General features: G+C 38.1%; 1 protein-coding gene across 5 annotated transcripts in view; it reads right to left on the reverse strand.

Annotated features, from left to right (window-relative positions):
- CADM2 (cell adhesion molecule 2) overlaps nt 1–23298 on the reverse strand; it is a 537220-nt gene that overhangs the window by 115008 nt on the left and 398914 nt on the right. For all 5 annotated transcript variants that reach the window (XM_060770541.2, XM_060770543.2, XM_060770540.2 and 2 more), the window contains one exon: nt 19574–19664. In XM_060770541.2, the coding sequence (XP_060626524.1) occupies nt 19574–19664 (91 nt within the window). The remainder of the gene's footprint in view (nt 1–19573; nt 19665–23298) is intronic.

The raw sequence follows: 23298 nt of genomic DNA on the forward strand, positions 1-23298 counted from the left end.
AAAGCTTCAATAGTGCCTTGGAAGCTCACAGACAGTCTAGCTATCAAAGGGTCATTTCATATGACCATTGCCCTTGTATGTAGTAAGTAGTGTTATGTTTGCACCAATCGTAAAACTGTAGCAGGAGTTTTTGTTCTAAGCAAAATGTAAGACTAAAGGAAGACTACAGTATGATAAGTTTTCTACTCCCACCTTTTTCTGGACCACAAATTTCTTTTGTCTGTCTCTAATTATGGTTAAGATTCATCAGAGCTCCCACTTTAGCAGAAACTGAATTCACTTCACTTTCTATATTCCAGCCTATACTGAATCATTCGTTAATTATAGCCTGTGGTTGATGTTGATATGAATATAACACTTTATCTTGATCAATCATGAGACTCTTGTGCCTGCCTTTGCTATTGTTGCTGTTACCACAATAGACTAATTCACCTATTCTTCTGCAACTGATAATAGCTACTGTATGAAACACCATTTTTATTTCACTACTTTTAAAACACCTTCTTTTATGAATTAGTATGCTAAGACTCAAGAAACCATAACATCAAAAATGCTTTAAAAACTGAACTATGCATATCTCTGGTGCTGTAGTATTTATTTATTATTTATTTACAACATTTATATGCCGCCCTTCTCATCCCGAAGGGGACTCAGAGCGGCTTACAAGGTATATATACATACAATATATTATTAACATAGTCCAATATCAGTTTTAAATATTGCTATATTGCACTATATCAATTATACTGTATGTAGCTATGTGTAGCTTCATAATTTAAATTCTGCTGATAGTTTATAAATAATGCACTTGCAATATAGCAAATAAAAAGGGTATCTACAAAAATACTTTTTGAGAAATTCCCATAGCAAAACACACAAAATGGCCAAACTGTTATGTTAAAATGTGTTGTGTCATCTTATCTAGATTTTTTTAACTCAATAATAAAAATAGAGGAAAGGTGAAGAATATTTTAGGTATGTTCTGTCTTATTGAAGTAGTCACTCTCGTTTTTATATGGTTTTCCCCATAACAATGCATTATTAATAATATGTTAACCAGGAACAGATTATTATAGCTGTTTGGATCTTCATCTCATATGCAGCTCCAATAAAGAAGGTGGCTATGGAAATGATAGCCTATTTCCCAAACTTCCTGAAAGATGGAAATAAAAATGGCCACACCAAAAAATTATTATTGTTGTTGTTGTTGTTGTTGTTATTAATATTATTATTGTTGTTATTAATTTATTTTATACTACTTTTCTCCCATGGATGAGATACATGGCTAAAAACAGAAAAATAACATAATGTAGAAATAAAAAATATCATAAACCACATAAACAGATAATACACAATACATATCATAATTAGAAAGATTAACAAATTACAGTGAAAGAAATGAAAGAAAAATTCTGTGCCTAAGAAAAACAGTTAAAAAAAAGCATAAGTTAAAGTGATGAAAAGAAGAAAGCACAGTAGATAAAAAAGATGAACTAATAAATAGGGGAAAATACTGAGAAAGAGCTGCAAATCTTTCCCAAAAAAAGGCATATACTAAAGAAGCAGCTAAAATATAATCTTATTTAAAGGATGGACATCCAAATATTAAAGGATATATTTAGGGTGGTATGAAACTATACAAATCTACTTTTATGTTCCCAACTGTATTTTAATAGTATTAAAACCTCAGCTTCAATTAATCCCAGTAATTTGTAAGTCAATCTGATACACCCTCATGAGAGTAGCTCTATCTTGATACTGCTGCCATTTGCACAAAATACTTCTAAAAATTACCATCTTTTAAATATGAAGAAGTTTTTACTCTCTATTATCTGCATAATTCAAAAAGAGCAGCTTTAAAATCTTATTTTTTTACTTACTTTGGCTGCTTAAGTATAACTGAAGGAAACAAGCAAAGGTCTCCGCTGATCCAGAGAACAGCTTCATAGGATGCATAGACTTGTGTATTCCCAACAGTTCTATTGATTTTAAATATGAAATATACCTATCTTTGTTCTTGCTGTGCATGACAACAGCCCATTCTGTAGTGCAGGATAATTATATGTATATCTCAAGTAAGGACATCCTTATTAATAGGAAGCCAGTTCTGTACATTTATCCAGTTATTACATTTGTTATTTTTTTTATACCCAAGGTATTAGGCACCATTCACTAGTCCATTTCAGCCATCAAAATGCCTTGATTCAGCCCTATATTAACTATAAGCAACAACACCCCCCAAAACCTATACTACCAGGTTACAGAACATGCTTTCAGATGGATTATTTCCCATCCTTTTTTTCTTAATCTACCTTATTTACAAAGCCTGCATTTTCCCTTATAATGTAATTCATTTATCAATATTCATTAATAAAAAGCTTCACTAATCCTCAAACTATAAATGCTAAAAACCTAAAAATAGCAAATAACAGGTGAGCAGCACAGCACAAAGATTGAGGCAAGAATGTGATCAAGCTGAGATGAGTGTCAGATCAAAAGGATAAATGAGTAACATGCTGAGTTGGAGCAAAGTGGTCATACACAAGGAAAACTGGGAATTAGTTAGGAGTCAAGAATCAGAGCAAGAGTAGATAGAGCCAAGTAGAGTTGTCCAAAAGTTAAAACAGCAAAATATTACAACTATTTGGGGGCGGGAGGGGGCAAATAATCACAAATTTAAGAGTCTTCAAGGAATATGAGAAAATTGTGTATATAGTGCCCTTTGAAACATAATTCTATAACTATAAGTTTGCTTCTAAATCTTCAGTGCTCCCCTCTTTAATCTTATCACTGCTTCTGAAACATTTTGTGTGTCTATATATGTTTATATATTTAATAATTTTTCTCTTCAAAATTGTGATGCTATGATTATTTTTATGATTAAAATTATAATGGTATTAAGAGTAAGACAATTATTTAATGGCTTTTAGTTTGTTTAGCTTGTTACAGCTAAACAATGTCATGCTAATATCACAAATTAGTTCAGCAGGTTTTTTTTTACTTTTATCATGACTTTTTCTACCTGGTCACATCATAGGACACTTTCCCAACTTTAATTTCCTCAAACATGCAAAAGGATATTTACTTAGATGGTAAGCGGCCAAGAATAATATCTGCTATTACCAACATTGGTGCATGTGGACAAGCATGCACACACAATCTTAGCTACTATGTTTAACAAGAATTTATAGTTTTGAATTCAATGTTTCCAGTCCCTTTGCAGAGTGATCTTTCATTTGGGATGATGAAAGATTTCGTGATACTATCTTTCCCAACCTGGTATACTAAAGATGTGTTGAAGTATAGTTTTGAATTAGATATAACGATTCTTGAGTCAGCATCTGAGTCTGTTCTGTGACTGGTAGCCCTTAAGCAACCAAAAAAGCATAATCCACACAGAAGTCGGAAGCATAAACTAATCCTTTATACAAATAGATCTAGATGATTAATCTCACATCACTGTCTGGAACATGAATATTACTACATTGTAGCTGGGAATGTGGTCTGGATGCAAATCCTCTTCTCATGTACCAAGGGGAGGAAAATTGATAAAGAGGACGAATCCACTAGTTCCGTTGCCATCTCACACAAAAAGGAGGCCTGTACTATCTACTAACATATTTTCCACATGTTCCCGTTGTTCTCCTCTTATAAAGAGTAAAATTAGATGAGAAAACTTTGCATGGAAACTTTTTTACACAGCTCAGAATTCTGTTTGGAAATTTCCATTGGTGCTTAAAATCACAAGGAGACTTTATTCTTTATGCTATTCCTCTCAATCTGATGGAAACATGGTACAATTAGGAAGTTCCTTATGTGTTTATTTAGCCAGCAGAATTTGCAAAATGGGCCAACGTGGAAGCATTTTTTCTAAAATTCCCAGTTAGTGAGGCTAAGAATGATGAGTTGGACAAGCAACAATCCTAAGTGATAGGGGTGAAGACTATCAAATATGCACTATTCTTAATAATAATAATAATAATAATAATAATAATAATAATAATAATAATAATAATTTTATTGATAATTTGCCCTCTCTCCCCGAAGGGACTCAGGGTGGTTTACAGAAATAACAAAAATGGCAAACAGTCAATGCCAGAAAACAAGTAGACAACAATCAAGACAAAACATAAAATCAAATAACTAAATATAACTTATAAATGACCAAAGTAAAAGGTTGAAATAAATAAACATAATAAGTACAATTAAAAGTACTGTACATTGAAAGCATAATATACTATATTGTGTCAGCAGGCTAAGGAAGTATCCAACGTCAAGGATAGAATATGATTGTGAAATGCTAATCCTCCTCAACAGAATTGTCTGTTGCCGCAGGACAAATTTTGTTTTAGTAAACTGGCCCCCTGGTGATGCAGTGGGTTCAACCGCTGGGCTGCTGAACTTCCTGACTGAAAGATTGGTGGTTTGAATCCAGGGAGCGTGGTGAACTCTCACTGTTAGGTCCAGCTTCTTCTGCCAACCTAGCAGTTTGAAAACATGCAAATATGAGTAGATCATATTGCGAAGGTAACAGTGCTCCATACAGTCATACCAGCCACATGACCTTGGGGATGTCTACAGACAACACTGCCTCTTTGGCTTAGAAATTGAGATGAGGACCACCCCCCTGAGTCGGACATGACTAGACTTAATATCAGGGGAAACCTTTACCTTGCATAGAATCACATAAAGTTTATTAATCTTATTTTTTCACGGCAAGTACATATTCTACACCAATCTCTTTTGACAATTTAATTGATATGTCTACCTAAATTAAAGCAAGAAAAAAGTGATTCAACTAGGCTACTTGTTTAAGTAGGAAATGACTCATTGATTACTTGTTTCAATTATGCAAACATTTGATAATGGCCACTTTTAATTTTATTAATAATAAATAATGCTTATAGATACTATAATTTGTAGCTTCTTGAGACTGTATGATACTCATTTTGGATTTCATTAAATGTGGGTTGTCTATACATAGTTATTAACATCTTTATAAAATTTAAATACCATATATTAAATTACACAATAGATTTTACCATGTTGATAATCCATGCATTGAAACTCACAGTATTATCTACTGATGACACATGGGAGAATGAGGAAAATTCCCAAGACTGTCTTGCCTTGGGTTACTCTGCATAGCTTTTAGGAGAAGAACAAAACAATACCTGTGAAGAAACATTAAGGTATAATGGATTTGGTTTTGTATTTTGGAAGACAAGAACAGAGTTCGATGTTTTCTTAGCTTATGCTGTAATGTAGTTTATCTGGGAACCATGGAGTAGTTCCAGTCAACATCACAGTTCCAGTTATAGCATAAATAACCGCAAGAGACTAAAGACGTGGTTGTTTGAGAAGGCGTTTGAGTAAGTGCTGCAATAACTGGCAATGACGATTGGAACGGAACATGGATAACGAGATTTGGATTGTGATTCAACAATGAGACATCGCGAATGATTTAGTGTAATTGTATTATTGATAGTGATGTTGTTTAATGTTGTTGTGATATTGCTTATGCTGTAAATTGTACCTGTTTTTACATGTTGTACACCGCCGTGAGTCGCCCTAGGGCTGAGAACGGCGGTCTACAAGTGCAGTAAATAAATAAATAAATAAATAAATAATAATAATAATAATAATAATAATAATAAATAATTTCTATTTCATCCTGGATTTCTTTGGAGGGGGAGACAGAATAGGCAAATAATAAAAGAAAAATCTCTAGCAATCAGCTGTATGATATCCCCTTACTATGAGAAAGGGAAAATGTAGCACCATAGAACTGAAAGCCTGGCAATTTGAAACCGAATCCGGGATGGGGGGGTGGGAGGGTGGGAGTGCGTGTTTAGAAGTCTGTGTGATGTTTTGTGATTCGTTTCCACATTATATTTCCACTTATTCTAGCTTCTTGCATTTCTAAATGTCACACTGATGAGAATTACTGCATTTTGTTATCCCTTAATTTACAGGGGGATTTTTAAAGAAAGAAAACCTATTTTTACTTACACAATTTCAAGGAAGGCGAACAGTATTTCAAAGATACATCACCTGAGAATGCTTAATCTCTGTACTACACTATTTTATGAGCAACCACTTTGAAAGGCAGGTTTTGCTACTAAAGCTCTTTGCTGAGTGGGTCTCATTAAGTCACATGATCACTTTACAGATCATTGAAATAAAACTTCTTAGGTGCTACAGTAGACTTTATTGTGCAGTGTAATTTATGAACCAGCTCTAGCGCTGCTACATATTTCTTCTCTTGATACTCTTTATGATACCAATTTTGTTGCTTTGTAGGGAAAAAGGGAATCCCAGATGGTGAATGAAAATCTAGCTGCAGGGAGAGAATATATATTAGCTGCAACCTGAAAATTTAATATATTAGTATCGTATGTGTTTACATCTTAGTAGAAATGATGCATTTTCCTAGCCAGTGTAGCTCTGTGTACTATTAACTGTGTATTATTTAAGATTCTATTACTCTAGAGTATTACCTCCATAGAAATATGTGTGAGGAAGGTCACAAAATGAACATATGCACAATCCTTCAAAATAATTGGCTTGTTTGTTCCAAAGACAAAGTGCCTATTTGAGTAGGTTTGCTAATAAAATTACCTCAAATGGAGATATGTTGTTTGAGCACCATTACATACAACTTCCATAAGACTTGTCAAGTGTTTAAGTGAATTATACACTACATTACAGACAACCATTAAGTAATGCCATTACAGACTACTAAAAGACAAAGTCCCAATCCCTTCAAATTTATTTAGATGTAAAGGAAAGAAGGTATGCAGCTGAGAGATTGACCCAAGATATTTTGCTGCCTGAAGTAGAATAGTAATTGATGCTTCAGTAATCAGGTTACATAGTATACAATACCAATTTATTGTGTTGCATGACAGAAAATCCCACAGGAAGATCTTCCCATTTCTGGAAATAATACACACACACACACACACACACACAAATAATCAATTTTAAAGTCACTGCCCTTTCATGATATGCCAAACCAATTGGCTAAAACAAACTTCTTGGTAATTTTACCTGATGATTTGGCTAGATTGGGTATACAAAATAGAAACTTTTTAATACTGAAATTCAAAGACATAGTCATGTTAATCTAGAACAGTGGTTCTCAACCTTCCTAATGCCGCAACTCCTTAATACAGTTCCTCATGTTGTGGTGACCCCCAACCATAAAATTATTTTTGTTGTTACTTTCATAACTGTAATTTTGCTCGTAATGTATTTTGAATTGTAATGTAAATATCTGATATGCAGGATGTATTTTCATTCACTGGACTACATTTGGCACAAAGACCCAATATGCCCAAATTTCAATGCTGGTGGGGTTGTGGGTGGGTCGATTTTGCCATTTAGGAGTTGGAGCTGCTGGGATTTATAGTTCACCTACAATCCAAGAGCATTCTGAACTTCACCAACAATGGAATAGACACACAGAACTTGGCAGAGAGAACTCCCACAATCAACAGAAAATACTGGAAGGGACTGGGGGGCATTGACCTTGAGTTTCAGAGTTGTAGTTCACTTACATCCAGAGACCACTGTGAACTCAGACAATGATTGATCTGGACCAAACTTGGCACTGATACTCTGTATTCCCAAATGTCAACACTGGTGGAGTTTGGTGGAAACAGACCTTGACATTTTGAAGTTGTAGCCAATGTAGGTGAACTATAAATCCCAGAAGCTACAACTCCAAAATGTCAAGGTCTGTTTCCACAAAACCCCACCAAAGAGCATTCTGAAGTCCACCAATGATAGAATTGGGCCAAATTTCCCACACAGAATCCCCATGACCAATAGAAAATACTGTGTTTTCTGATGGTGAAATCCCAAGGGGTCCTGACCCCCACATTGAGAAACGCTGGTCAAGAATATTAGTATGCAAAGTGATTCTTGTAGAAACTTAGAGACTGAAAAAATGAACTTGCTATCATATGCTTTCATAGACTGCATTTCTCCAAATGAGCAATCACCCTCACCTCCAGCTCACTGTGAAGCATCACAACTTCTGGTGATTATTCCAAGTTTTCTACCCTCATTCCAACTTTACCCTATTTTAGGCAAAGTGAGGAGATATTCTGGAATTTACAGGAAACTCTGGGTAATCCATCTCAGTAGTGGATTGGGCTGAATGGAACTTCATAGCAGCCTGGGCTAAACAGGACTGTGTTGCATTTAGCCCAATCTACTACCCAGATGGACACCACCATCTTCATTCTTTCTCTGAACCCATCAGTACAGAGGAAGTTGATGGTTCATCCTGTGTCACTACTGATGCCTCCCTCTCTCCAGCCATAGGGCTAACTGCCAGCACTGACTGTTGCAGTCACATATACTGAATGGGACATCTATGTGACCTGCCGGAGTGCATCATTTTATGCCCTCCCTTGCTGGTTGTATAGCTGATATCAGAAGTTGTGATAGATCATGGCCAGATGCTCGTTGCAATTTCCATAGCCAGAATGAGCAGCAGCAACATTGAGGATGGGGTGAAATCCTAGTGGTGCTAATGTGGTTTTGGTCTGACTGGATTATCTGATGTCAATGTGGTTATGCAGCAGTTTGGCACTGTGCATCTAGCTATGATCATGGTTGGTCTGGACAAGCCGTGGATTAAGAAGCCAATGTAGACATGATCTATGAAAGCTTGTACCACCAACTTCATTCTCTAAATTAATATCTCTCAATTAATTATCCGAAGTATTATAACATCCCTTTTCATATTGTAATATGCTAGTTCATTGTAAATTCTTACTTCAAATCATCTTATTTTTCTACCCTAAGATTGAGACTGTTATGACCTTTCTGGGCAAGTACTTGGTCTATTTCACTTCTTTGCTTACTGCAAATACTGATTGACATAAGCTCTTAATGGAAATTATTGATCAAACATTAATTATTTGTTTTGCATTTAATTAGAATTGTTATGAACAAAGATTAAAATGGCCATATACAAATGACTGCTATCAAGAGTCAACAACTGGAACAAGAATTGAGAGGGGAGGGGGAGTATCCTCGGGGGTGGGATGGTTCTGCAGGCGGGGGGGACCGCCATAGAGGTGGTGACAGGTAGAGGGAGATACGGAAAAGGGAGAACAAACCATCTAATTCAGTCCAAATTCTATAACAACACATTAGCAGTTTCTAAAAATACAAATGAACAACAATTCCGGCCCAAAATTTACAATAGAATATTGAAAATCCCAAAAATCACTCATAATGCAAACCAACAACCTATTCAACACAAAATTGATAAGGACATATTGGCAACACCAAAATACTCTCCTGACAAGGTACAGCTGAGGTGCCAGGATGGTGGTCCCTCCAGGTTAAAAGTGGTGCTGTTCAATGCAAGGTCAGTGAATGGGAAAACTTCTATCATTCAAGATCTAATCCTGGAAGAACAAGCTGACCTTGCTTGTATTACAGAGACCTGGCTAGACGAGGGGGGAGGGGTGAACCTCACCCAACTCTGTCCGCCAGGTTACTCTGTGCAGCATCAACCAAGACCTGGAGGGCGGGGAGGCGGAGTCGCGATGGTCTATAAGGATTTTATCTCCCTGATCAGGTGCCCCATCCCACAGTCATCTTCCTTTGAGTGTATCGGCATTAGGATTGGTGACCGGGACAGGATAGGGATTCTGTTAGTGTACCGACCACCCCGCTGCATGACAGTCTCCCTACCTGAGCTAGCAGGAGTGGTCTCGGACTTGGCTTTGAACTCCCAACGGCTTTTAGTCCTGGGAGATTTCAATGATCATGCCAAGCCCCCCCCCCCAATCAGGTGCGGCTCAGGACTTCATGGCCACCATGGCAACCATGGCCTGTCCTAATTAGTATCAGGTCCCACCCATAATGCCGGGCACACATTGGACTTGGTTTTTTTGTCAGGGATGGGATGAAGGTGATGGGGTGGAGGAGCTGACCATCGCTCCATTGCCATGGACCAATCACCACCTGATCAGGTTTAGACTCACTGTGCCTCTTACCCTCCACAGGGGTGGTGGACCCATTAGAATGGTCCGCCCCAGGAGACTTATGGATCCTAATGGCTTCTTGATGGCTCTTGGGGAGTTTCCCACCTCCTTGGCTAGTGACTCTGTCGATGCTCTGGTCTCTCGCTGGGACAGTGAGATGACTAGGGCAATTGATACAATCGCTCTGGAGCGCCCCCTCTCGAGTAACCGAGCTAAACCTGCTCCTTGGTTCACTGAGGAGCTGGCAGTGATGAAGCGAAAGAAGAGGAGACTAGAGTGCATGTGGTGTCAGATCAACCCAAACATGTCTGAACACATTTTTAAGGTCCTATGACATGGCAATAGCGGCGGCACAGAAATTATTTCTTGCTGCCAATATTGCATCCGCAAAGAATCGTCCAGCTGAACTATTCCGAGTCGTCAGAGGACTGTTAAATCCACCGAAGAGCGAGATCCCTGACGTCTCGGTGGCTCGCTGTGAAGCATTTGCTCGTTTCTATGCGGATAAAGTTGCGTTGATCCGGTCTGACTTTGACGCCATGTTAACAGCAGTCTCTGAGGATGCAACACGACCACCTGCTTGTCCGGTTTTATTGGATTCATTTCAATTGGTTCAGCTTGAGGATGTGGAAAGGATCCTTGGAGAAGTGAGACCTACCACATGCATCCTAGACCCCTGCCCATCCTGGCTGATAAAAGAAGCCAGAGGGGGCTTGGCGGAGTGGTTAAGGTGGTGGTTAATGCCTCCTTACAGGAAGGAAAGTTTCCAGCGAGCTTAAAACAAGCTGTTATAAAACCGTTGTTGAAAAAGCCATCCTTGGACCACACTCAATTCGACAACTATCAGCCAGTTTCCAATCTCCCTTATTTGGGCAAAGTGGTGGAACGTGTGGTGGCAACACAACTCCAGGGATTTCTGGTAGACACTGATTATCTAGATCCGGCACAGTCTGGTTTTAGGCCGGGACATGGAACTGAGACAGCCTTGGTCACCTTGGTAGATGATCTTTGCCAGGAACTTGACAGGGGGAGTGTGTCCCTGTTAGTTCTGCTGGACCTCTCAGCGGCCTTCGATACCGTAGACCACGGTATCCTTCTGGGATGCCTCGAGGACATGGGACTTGGGGGTACTGCTTTGCAATGGCTCCGGTCCTTTCTTGAGGGACGGTTCCAGAAGGTGTTACTGGGTGACACCTGTTCGGCCCCACAACCATTGTTGTGGGGTCCCACAGGGATCAGTTCTGTCCCCGATGTTGTTTAACATCTACATGAAGCCGCTGGGAGAGATCATCCGGAGTTTTGGACTGAGGTGTTATCTCTATGCAGATGATGTCCAAATCTGTCACTCCTTCTCACCTGTTACCAAGGAGACTGTCCAGACCTTGAACCAGTGCTTGGCTGCTGTGTCGGACTTGATGAGAGTTAACAAATTGAAACTGAATCCAGACAAGACAGAGGTCCTACTGGTCAATCGTAATACCGAACAGGGCATAGGGTTACAGCCTGTGTTAGACGGGGTTACACTCCCCCTGAAGACACAGGTTCGCAGCTTAGGAGTGATCCTGGACTCATCACTGAGCCTGGAACTTGTGCGCCAGCTGCGTCCGTACCTTGGGAAGTCTGATCTGGCCACGGTGGTCCACGCTCTTGTTACATCCCAAATAGATTACTGCAACGTGCTCTACGTGGGGTTACCTTTGAAGACTGTTCGGAAACTTCAATTAGTCCAATGGGCGGCGGCTAGATTACTCACCGGAGCATCATACAGGGGGCATACCACCCCCCTGTTATGTCAGTTCCACTGGCTGCCAATCCAGTTCCGAGCACAATTCAAAGTGCTGGTTTTGACCTACAAAACCCTATACGGCTCCGGCCCAGAGTACCTGTCCGAACGTATCTCCTTCTATGTCCCACCTCGGAGTTTAAGATCTTCTAGGGAGGCTCTGCTCTCGGCCCCACCTTTATCACAAGTGAGACTGGTGGGGACGAGGGACAGGGCCTTCTCGGTGGTAGCCCCTCACCTGTAGAATTCACTCCCCGGGGAAATTAGGTCATCAACATCCCTCCTCTCTTTCAGAAGGAAGTTAAAAACCTGGATATGGGACCAGGCCTTTGGGTAAGCTGGCAGATGGATAAAAGACAATGACGACCAGAGTAGGAAAGGACAATGACAATGCTGGATGGATTATAGATTTATGAATTGGCCAACGTTGACCACAAGATGATTTTATTGCTGCTATTGTATTAATTTGATTGTTTTAACTAGTTATAACTGTTGTCGTTATATTGTATTTTGTATATTGTATTAAGTGAACTGTTGGGCATCGAATTGTGCCTTTTGTAAGCCTCCCTGAGTCCCCCCTAGGGAGTTGAGAAGGGCGGGGTAGAAGAACTCCAAATAAAAAAAAAAATAAAAAAAATATGTTCCTGTTTTCTCAATAATTTAGTAAGACACACAGGAAAATAAACTGAATGTTCCATTCCTGAATATTTTTGAATATTTTGAATGTGCATGTAAGTTTGCTACACTTTCAACATACAGAATTGATATTATCTGCAATTTGAACTTAGTTTTTTCAACCAATGGCTCATTTGTACTATTGTATGACTTTACTATGGCAATACATAAAAATATTTTCTTTCCACATATGCTTTGGGGTGTACTTACTCACTAGGTTTTTTTTCCTTTAAAGTATTATAAAAAAATCATTTTTTTCCTTGCTGAGGAAAAGCACAATTTTCAAATGATATTCAGAAATTGGGACTTATTCTGTGCAAAAATAATTTCAACTTCTTTTCTTGCTGCAAGAAAGTCTGAACACCACACAATTTTCAAAAAAAAAAAAAAAAAAACAGGCACTTATCCCAGGAGAATCCGTTTTTTAAAAAAGTCTCCACACAGAGGGCACTTTCTGGGGTGGGTGTCCAGACATTCTCTCAGGACTAGCCTGAGAGAATGTCCGGAGGTGCTATCTCTTTCCACCCCCCCCCCCCCGCCCCCAGACCCTTTTGAAAAGTAAAAAGAACTTACAAGGCCTGCATTATACCCTCAGAGCAGCTCCCCCCCCCCCACTTTCCTGGCACATCATTTGTACATGCCAGGAGAGCTGCTCCAAGGGTATACTGCAGACCTCATAACTTCTTTTTACTTTTCAAAAGGGTCTGGGGGCTTGGGGGGAGGGGTGGATATTCCCACAGTTTACCGGGCTTATTTAGCCCAGTAAACTGTGGGAATGGTGTCTGCAGTCCAGACACCAGATATAGTAGAGTTATCCTGTGTCTTCTAAGAAGGCATGGAATAAATCCACTATCAAATTTATTTGCTACAAACCAGGATTTTCCTGGTTTTTAGTGAATTAATTTGGGACTGCCAGAACATTGTCTGGACAGGCCCTGAGTGTGTTAAGTGAGACTGTGCTCTTTTTCTAAATAAAATAAAATAAAATGAATTGTTTACTTTGTTTGACAAAGCAGTAGGATAGTTCTTAGTTTAAAATTCATTCATTCTCTTTTTAGCTAAGTATACATTTTGCCAAAACATATGCTTATGCTCAGTAGGAAATCATGTTGCTTGGCAGCAGTTTGGCAACTGCAAAGAAATCATGTCTTCTCTTCAGGATTGGTGCTAAGAGCTTCAAGAAATATCTATATGTGCCTGAAGTGCTTAATCCATAGTTCAAGTTGCTAGAGCAAGCCCCTTGGAAATGAAGGCATTGTCTTGGTAGAGCAGGCCATTGCTTTATTTCTTCCTCCACAAAGAAACATAGTAGCTTACAAGTAACAATCCTGGGAAAAGGGCCCACTGTGTAATTCCCAAGGATGACAAGGAAAGGGGTACTTTCTGCAAGGAGGGAGGGCAGGAGCATTCATCAAGTTGCTAACCATGCAACCCTGAGGACACCTATCAGTCATCAAAGACCCCACACCATCTATCACCCTCCTTTGAGATGGCTCTCTAAACTTCTAACACTTTTTAAAATCAAGCATTGTTCAAGGTATAGTATTCACAGGTATTGTTGACAGCAGTTCTCATAACAGGAAAGCAAAGCTGAATAATAACAAATTTCTCTTTGTGCTGGTTAATCCAGTATAACATCAGACATAGATGCTACCTTGGCATGTCATAATAAACCCTAATTTATCATCACATGGATTAGCACATATGCAGTAGTGGGCTGCACGCACCTGTACATTTATGGCCATACTCTCAGCAAACTCTGTAATTGTGCTTCTTTATAAAAACAAAATGATTTTTATGGCACTTTTTTCAACTGACTGATTTTTGAGAATCCTTGAACACATCAAGCAGGTGACAATTCAGTGCTGGTGTGTTCGAATACATGTCTATGCATGATATATCAAAACGATATCATAGGTCTGGAGCCTAAGATAAGTCCAACTGGCGTTACCCATTTTAAGATATCCCATTGGGAACCTAAGCCTACTGTTTCATGTGGCCTTCTGCTCTTAAAATCAGATGTAGTTTTCTCTTTCAATTGTGTATAGTTGGAAAATATTTCAAGAACATATTTAATCTATATTTTTTAAAAGTTTGATATAAGTATGTAATATTCTTTTTAAAAAAATCTGTTGTATACCACATTGGGAGCTCTGGAGTGCTAAGAGAATAGATAAATGCGCCAAATAAATAAATAAATAATATTTCACACAGTCAAGTCATATGGGAAAACCACTTGAAGAGAGAGATGCCAGAAGTTGGTCTTCTATCCTTGAAAGTCTTTCAGTCTACTATTTTGCTTGTCTTGCCAAAATATTTAAAGGCAGGCTAAGACATCATGAATGTGTCTCAGAAGAGCTAAGCCTGAGCTCAAACTTTGCATCTTTTACAAAGGATTAAAGACCCAACCATTGATGGTGATGATGGTGATGATGATACCCTGCTTTATCACTCCCAAATGAGACTCAAAGCGGCTCTTTGGATGGTCTAGTTGGGACGTATTGTTTCAGTATGAACAGAAACTTGATACTTATGTGCTACATTTTAATGACTTCTAACAAAAAACTTGTATTTGGAATGCACTTTAAAATTCTACAGTTTTGCACACCTATATAAATTAGTCTTAACAGTATGCATAATGATTAGCTGGGAACCTTGTTAACAGTGAAGCTTTTGCATTCATTTGAAGAGTTGACTGCTTTTCGGTATTTGGGGCACTAAATATTTTAGAAGATGTTATTCATTATGAATTGCAGAATGTATTATGATTGACTAGAAAGACAAGATATATTTTAATATATTGTTCATTTTTTATGACATATCAGACAAGGAGATGTATTACAGGAGTACGTGTGGTCATATTAGAAGAAATATTTAGTAACATATGGTACTTGTTGGGAGTATCATAATTTAAAATTGACACTTTATCCATACAATTAAAGATATTTGATGTAGTACATTTTCTTGGATGAATGACTTACATTTGGCAATTATGAATGCTGCTAGTAGATATGTATTATGGCATATGTGTTTTCTAATTTTGCAACTATTATTCTTGTAAAATTTAATTAAACTGGTAATGTTTCCTGGTGTATGTGGACAATGTTTCAGGTGATTTGATCAGAAATGTTAGCAGATTCTCTGAAAGTCACCAAGAAATTAGATTCAAAAATATATTTCAGATCATTTAAACTGAGCACATTAACAGCCAAATCTAAGAAGACAGGCCATTCTGAGCAACTTTCTACAAGTGACACAAGTAATCACATTTGGGCCTTAAAAAGACAAAGGGAGAGAGAAGCCACCTATTTGATCTGTCAAGTAACTATTAGTCATTGCTGCTTGTGATGAGACATCGACAGAGCAAAATGTAACTCTTGTCTGACACCTGTCAAACATAAGGCCCATCTAGAAATGGATTCTGTGTACAATGACAAGAAAACTGTAAAAACTGTAGCACCTGATTCAATGGAAGAAGAGTGTAAGAACAGAGACTTTAAAATGCTCCTGGCAAAGTATTTCTACAGACTGAGACAGAATCTCATTATACCATATCTATACACTCTGCATTATTTCTCAATTGATACCATGTGGAGGTTAATTGATTAGGACTACAGTTGACACAATTCCAAATATGCATAACAAAATTAAAAACACAATTTTCATGCTTAATTAGTACTAGGCTTTCCTAAATCAGATATGTCTCTCACACTAGAAAGGTCCTCTATGGCCATACTTTGCCCTCATTTACTTGTTACTGAATGAAAATAAAACACCAAAATTGCACTTAAGCATAGGTCTGAGATCCAGGATTGACTACTATAATCTGTTATGCATACATGTAGTTTGAAAAGCAGAATTGAGCGGTTAGGTTACCCCCTAGGTTTAACCTGACAACCATTAACTTCATACTCCCACACAGTATAGGGAGTGGGCACATATTTTGCCAATTTCTAAAGGACAGTAATAGCTTCCAGACTGCTCTCATGCAATTGGTGCTCACATTTCAAAGTAAGAGCAGGACAATGTTCTTGGCCTCATCTACGAAGAACATTTAATGCTGTTTGAAGCTACCTGTGGTAGCATGACATCAAATTTCTAAAAAAAAAAAGGCACAAAAGAAAGTCTGGTACTATTCCATTATTTGGTTGTAGTCCACTAGGGTCGATAGAGAGAGAAGGTTGGACCATTTTATTGGGGGAGGCGGGTTGAAGGATGATAACCATTTACTCCTGTTTTCCTATTATTCCACCCAGCCATGTCCTTGTTGTGGAAACAACAATCATTTATGGTACGGGAAGGAGAATAACCAGCAAGACAGGGAAAATGGTTTTCCTCCTTCAACTCCCAGCCCCATAAAATAGACCATCTTTCTCTCTCTAGCACTCCCTAGTGACCTCCACCCAGATAATAGAACTGCTCTAAAAGTCCCTAATGTGCATCCATGCTTGGTTGTTTCTGTGATCAGCATTTGGGCCTCAAACTGGTCCAAAATTTCCTATGTAATTATCTGCACAGTGAAACCACTTTCTTCAATACCGGTTTGAAACTGGAAGAAATGTTCAGTGTAGATGAGGACTATGTTCCACCCAATAATCTTTCCAGAAGAATCTTTGTTCCACCAAATATTTTTTCCAGAAACATTCCTTCACACACACACACACACACACACACACACACACACACACACACACACCCTATGCTCCATCCATGATCATCTAGCCTTTTTAGGACCACAACATTCAATTTACCACAATTTCTCTTTATTTTCCACTTCCATTCCTTGGTGTCAAGGCTTATCCAGACAAAGAAAAGATCCTAGAAGAATCAAGACATTCTAGTGCTTTTGTTTTGAATTTATCTGAATATTCATAATTTTTGCATACAAAATATTTTTTGAAATATCCCTGGTTTCACTCACTGTCCTGTATTATTTTTCATTTCCTCCCATTTGTCAAGGATACTTTGATTGTGCTTTTCCTGCATGGCAGGGGGTTGGACTAGATGGCTCCTGTGGTCTCTTCCAACTCTATTCTTCTAAGATCACATGCCAAATCTAGACTAAGGTATTTAAAAAAATTGCCTTTCACCAATTTCCACTGAGACCATTTTAATTAATATTCAGGAGTAATAGTCAGTGCACCCGGGTTGGGCTAGACTTTAGTCTGCACACCAGCCCCAAAAGCCCATGCTTTCCATGGTGGGGTGTCTAGATGCCCTCCCAGTACCTTCTGGAAGGGCAACGAGACACCCAATTCCCCCCTAAAGACTTTTAAAATAAAACAATCTACCCAGCTATCATTGAACTGCTGCTTGAGCTCTCCTGGCATGTAGAAATGATGTGCCAGAAAGGGGGGGGGGTGAGGAGTGATTTTCTTCCTCACCCCTCCTCTCCTGGCATGTCATTTCTATGTGCTAGGAGAGCTCTGGTAATGGTTTAACTGTGGCCAGGTAAGTTATTTATTTTTTAAAGTCTTTGGGGGTTGGGGTTGGAGAAGGATTGGTGCCCTCAGGGTTCAGCCTGATTCAGCCTGGAAAACCTGAGAGGGCTGTGTGGACTGACCCTCAGTAGTCCTAGGAATGCCGAGGGGTCAGTCCCTATGGGTCCATACTGCATTAGACCAGGGTCCTTCAGGAAGACCTGAGTCTAATGCAGTGTAAAACCATGGGAGCTCCCACATTATGGGCCCAGTGTGGAAGGGACCAGTGTTAAAATGGTTTACAAATGAGAGGTTAGGTATATATTCAGAGATATATTGTTTAAATTATTAGCATTCATCTTTTCCTCACTTGATCTCTGTTAAATCTGCTGTCCTGGGAACAATTGCTGTATTTCTTGGCAGCAGTAATTTTAGCTTGCTTTGGGATTACAGAAACACGCTGTCATATGAATACATTTCATTCTGGGAAATGCTTGTTTGTTTGAAATAAACAAACCCTGGGAGGTAGCCTAAAGACTCTCTGATGATATAAGAACTAACAGAAAATTTTCTGAAATTAACAAAACATCAAATAAAATTGATCAGTTAGGAAAAAAAATCAAGGACTTAAACAAAATTTCCATCAGTGCAGATGGACTCTTTGTTTCAGTTCTCCAAGGGAGCCTCTGATCTTATTTGCTCTGTCCTCTTGAGTCCATTAGGAGATTGTTGTGTGTACTATTTTGTGCATTTGGTAAAAACAACAGTTTCCAGCCAACTCTCTAGAGCAGCCCATACCTGCTCTAGAGAATAAAATTATCAAAGGCCACAATGAATCCCGTTGTCACTGGAGCTAAAATCTCTTTCCTCATTGATATTCTGGTATTTTATACCCTGAACATGTATAAGGAATTTGCAAATTCATATAGATTTTGGTTCCAAGCGAGTATGCTCATGTATTATTTACATTTCATTGTGAATTATCATTTAAGATGGTTTTGCTAAAGGATAGTATATGGATCTTTTTTTAAATGAAAGTAAATCAAAAGGTTTAGATTGAATAAAGTTTATTTAAGGGGATATATTTTGTACTCTTCTAATTGTAGGATCTGCGTAATTACACATAATTCTAGGATAGATTTCACTTCTTTGTGTTAAGAAACAATTTCTAGTAAAACCTGAACATATACAGCATCATTCTCTTACTGCTATTTTTAAAAGTAGGATGAAAGAAAAGACAATTTGCATATATCATTAAATTTGCAATTACCATGTAAATGACAACCAAAGTAGACAGAGAGTTCAGCACTTTACTTGGAAAAATGTGTTGATTTTAGAGGTTTTTTCATCAGATATGAGGCTTCACTTTGATAATATGTACCCATCATCACTATGATGATAGGAACAGCAAATAAGCCTGCAATTCTTTCAGGTTGAAATAGCACATTTTTTTAAAAAAAAAATGCACAGCAGGAATCCCTTCCCAAACTAAAATAAATGACAAAGTAAAAGACCAGTCTTCCATAGGCACTTAATGAAAACATGCTTCAAAGGGTTTTCTGTACTAGAGATCACTTTACACCCCAGGACAAGAGAAAAACAGTAGAGCTTTGCAGTCAGAGGCTGCAATCAAAAGAGAATAAAGAAAATAACAAAAATATATTGCTTGTTAAATCACTTACAGTGGTTTTCCTTTGGATTCACAAATCAAAGTTATAGATTGTCCTTCTTCTGGCCACAACGTGGATGGTATTATTTTAACTGAAGGGATATCTGGAAAAAATAATATTTACTGAATTACATTAACAATTCATATCAATGAATCTATGCAAGTTATGGAAGCAAAGTTAATAGATATCACTTGTATTTGAGTGTTATTCTCTGTACTATTACATCTTCATCTTTGGCAACTCTGAGACAAGACACTGTATGAGTGACTGTAGTCATGTGCAGATGGGTTGCCAGTTTCACCAACTGAGCATCACAGAATGGCATGAGTGGATGATCTAGAATGATCAAAGCATCTTAAACTGTGTGTCACAATTCCATTTGGAGTCCTGTAATTGAATTTGGGGGTTACAGCTGGCATTCTTCCAGCCCTTCAGTCTTTCTCTCCCTTTCTCTCCCCTCCCCACATTTTTTCCTGTTGCCCCTTTCAGGTCATATGCAAATTACTGCCACCTCCTCTCTACCTCTGGAGTCTTTTTCTCACATGGACAAAAAGAGAGCAGGAGGGAGAGAGAGATGGAGCCAGAGGCATGGAGTGGACTTCCACTGCCTTGGATGCTGCTCATTCTCTTTGTCCTCCTTCTCCTGTTCTGCCTTTTGGCAGTGAAGGAAGGGGTAGGGTGGGTGGGTTTCAGTCTGCCTTTTTAGCAAGCTGATTTTGCTTGATGAATCATTTTAGTTTCAGAAATATTTCCCTTCATTTTTTAATTTTTTAATTTTTTAAAAACGGTTGGGTTCATGAAGCATAAGCAATCAAAATGAAATGTCAGTCACTTCTTATCCAAAGTTCAAAAAGAAAGGAGGGAATTGGTCATTTGGTTTTTTTCGGGGGGGGGGGGTGGAGGGAGGAATGGGTATGTGAACAGACCATGATAGGGACAAAAAAGGTGGATGTGGGTCCATTTCAGGCATATGGCCTGCTCTGCAACCTTGGAGATATGGACCCTCAAAACAAAATTGTAATCCCCCAATTCAAGAGTAAAAGGAAGAGCCAACAAAGTATATTCTATCACATGAGACTGCAAACCAAGCATGGCATGAAAAATGTTGAGGCTGTTCTACATATTGTTCTACATATTGTGGATTTAATTCTTTATACATAAACAAACAAGCATATCCATCTCATTAGTAAGCAAATTGGCTTTCATCCTTAATAAATAGTAAAATTATATATATATATATATATATACACACACACACACACACACACACACACACACATACACACACATATATACACACACTAAAGGATTGTTTTAAAATACATTTCTGTATGATTTATTATTAGTAAATGTTTGATTTATATATCTATTTTACATACTCGTATACCAAGGTAAGATGAAAAATTCTCAGGCAAAAAGAGATTGTGAGAGAAAATCATCATCATCATCATCATGTTTATTTATATCCTGCCACCAAATCCCCGTAACATACGGGGTGGCTTACAAGCCACTCCAGGGTGCATACGTAACATACAACAGGTAAAAATGGTACAAAAGTATAAAATAAGTCACATAAAATTATAACAACCCCCATCAACACATGTAGCATAAAATCAAAATAATACAATTTTAAAACAACAGTAGATAAAACTAACTGCTGTCAATTCACAAGGTGCCAAGTGTCAGCTTCATATGGGCTCATTCAGCCTATTCAAGGTCAAAGGCCTGTCTAAACATCCATGTTTTCAAATTGGAACAGAAGTATTGAAGGGTGGGGGCTAATCTAATCTCTTTTGGGAGGGTATTCCAGAGCTGGAGAAAAGAGAGAAGGCCCTTTCTCTTGTCCCCGCTAAGCGTGCTTGAGACGGTGGTGGGACTGAGAGAAGGGCTTCCCCTGTCAATCTCAGAGCCTACGCCAGTTTATAGAAAGAGATGCAGTCATGAAAAAAGGTTGGACCCAAAGTGTATAGGGCTTTAGAGGGAGATCAGGCTGGCTCCTTTTCTGTCCATTTTCCGCAAAGAGTTAAAGACGTGGCTGTTCTGCTGTGCCTTTGAGTAGATAATTCCCTAGATAGCTGGTCCAGGTAGGACCCTAAATCTTGTCCTCACACTTTACCATTGCTCCTATTTTTACTGCTGCCTTATGATCGAAGTAGCTTATCTATTAGCCCTATCCTTTAAGTTATTGCTGCACCAGTCCACACACTTGTGACAATGAACTGAATGTTGTTATTGGTTGTTGATTTTGATGCCTGTTTTATACTGTTATAATGTGTTGTTTTACCTTGTTGTTATATATTTTAATGTGTCATATTTTAACTGTTTTGATCAGACTCCCATGTGAGCTGCCCCAAGTCCCTTCGAGGAGATGGCGGTGGGGGTACAAATATAAAGTTGTTGTTGTTGTTGTTGTTGTTGTTGTTGTTATTCAGCAGGGGCCCTAATCTAGACTGCTTCTACACTTCTTCTTGTTGTTGTTGTTATTATTATTACTACTACTACTACTATTCACTGCTTTATTTCTCCCACCGGAGACTCAAAGCTTTTACTGCTATGATGTTGAATAGCTAACATTGCTCAGTACATGTGGTGCCACATATGGCTTTTGTGAGGTAGTTTTTATGAATAACTGTGCACTTACAGGCCACTATACTACTGTTAAATTGCCTTCTGCCATTTATCAATATTGAATGGTCAGAAAGTAGTTTGTCGAAGCAATGGCTGAGTCAAAATTTAAAAAATAAAAATGTCCCTATATTACTGAAGAATTGCTTTGAGTCCTTAGCTATCCTATATTAGCACTTAAAATCTAGAATTGAAAGGTAAAATATAAGAATGATTTACTGAAAATGATTAATAATCACTCCATGCAACTCTTTCTTTGTAGACTACATTAAGAATACATTTAAATAAGCATGTTTGCTGTCATAGTAATGTAAAATAATAATAGAAAGCCTTTAGTAGGCTTTTAGGATTTTTTTAAAAATAAAATACCTTGGTACAGACATTACAGAAGATGTGATTTTTGGAATGTAAAGTAATGTCTCTTCTAAAATACATTGTTATATTTTGAATTTTTTCAATGTTACCAAGACAATATGATGGAAGCGTCAGATAATATTACCATGCAGTAGTGTGTAAAATAGGTTAAACTTTAAATTTAAACTTCTTTTTAAATGTAATTAACATTTATTATAAAAGTCAGATCTGTCACACACTCTGATTCTCATAATATTCCAGAAATGTAACCGGCATGGAAGATGTTGATTAATGTACCTGCAGAGAGAAGCCGACTAAACTCAACAGTTCTGGCTAAATTTTATTCAACTGAGAGTGACCTAATTCTGAAACACAGGTAATAAGAGAGTGGAACCTGGCTGATAGAATTTGGTTCATCCTGTACCAAACTGTCTCTTTTAGTATCTCCTTTTTTTTAATAAAACTAAATGGAACTCACTATCTAGAAATGTAAAGGGCCCAGGGGGCAGGGAATTGTATCCAGTATAGCCAAAAGAATCAGAGTAATTCCAGTGCATGCTGCAAACATTTTAATTTCAATATGTATGATTGTTACATAGCACAATGTTTATATATTTATTATGTTTTTTGTATGTTCTTATGGCAGTAAGTGCAATGCTTACCATGCTGGAAACCATCCTGAGTCCCCTTGGGGAGGTAGAGTGGTATGCAAGTAAAGATTTATTATTATTATTATTATTATTATTATTATTATTATT

The sequence above is a fragment of the Anolis sagrei genome, chromosome 3 (assembly GCF_037176765.1).
Source record: "Anolis sagrei isolate rAnoSag1 chromosome 3, rAnoSag1.mat, whole genome shotgun sequence".
Classification (NCBI taxonomy): domain Eukaryota; kingdom Metazoa; phylum Chordata; class Lepidosauria; order Squamata; family Dactyloidae; genus Anolis; species Anolis sagrei.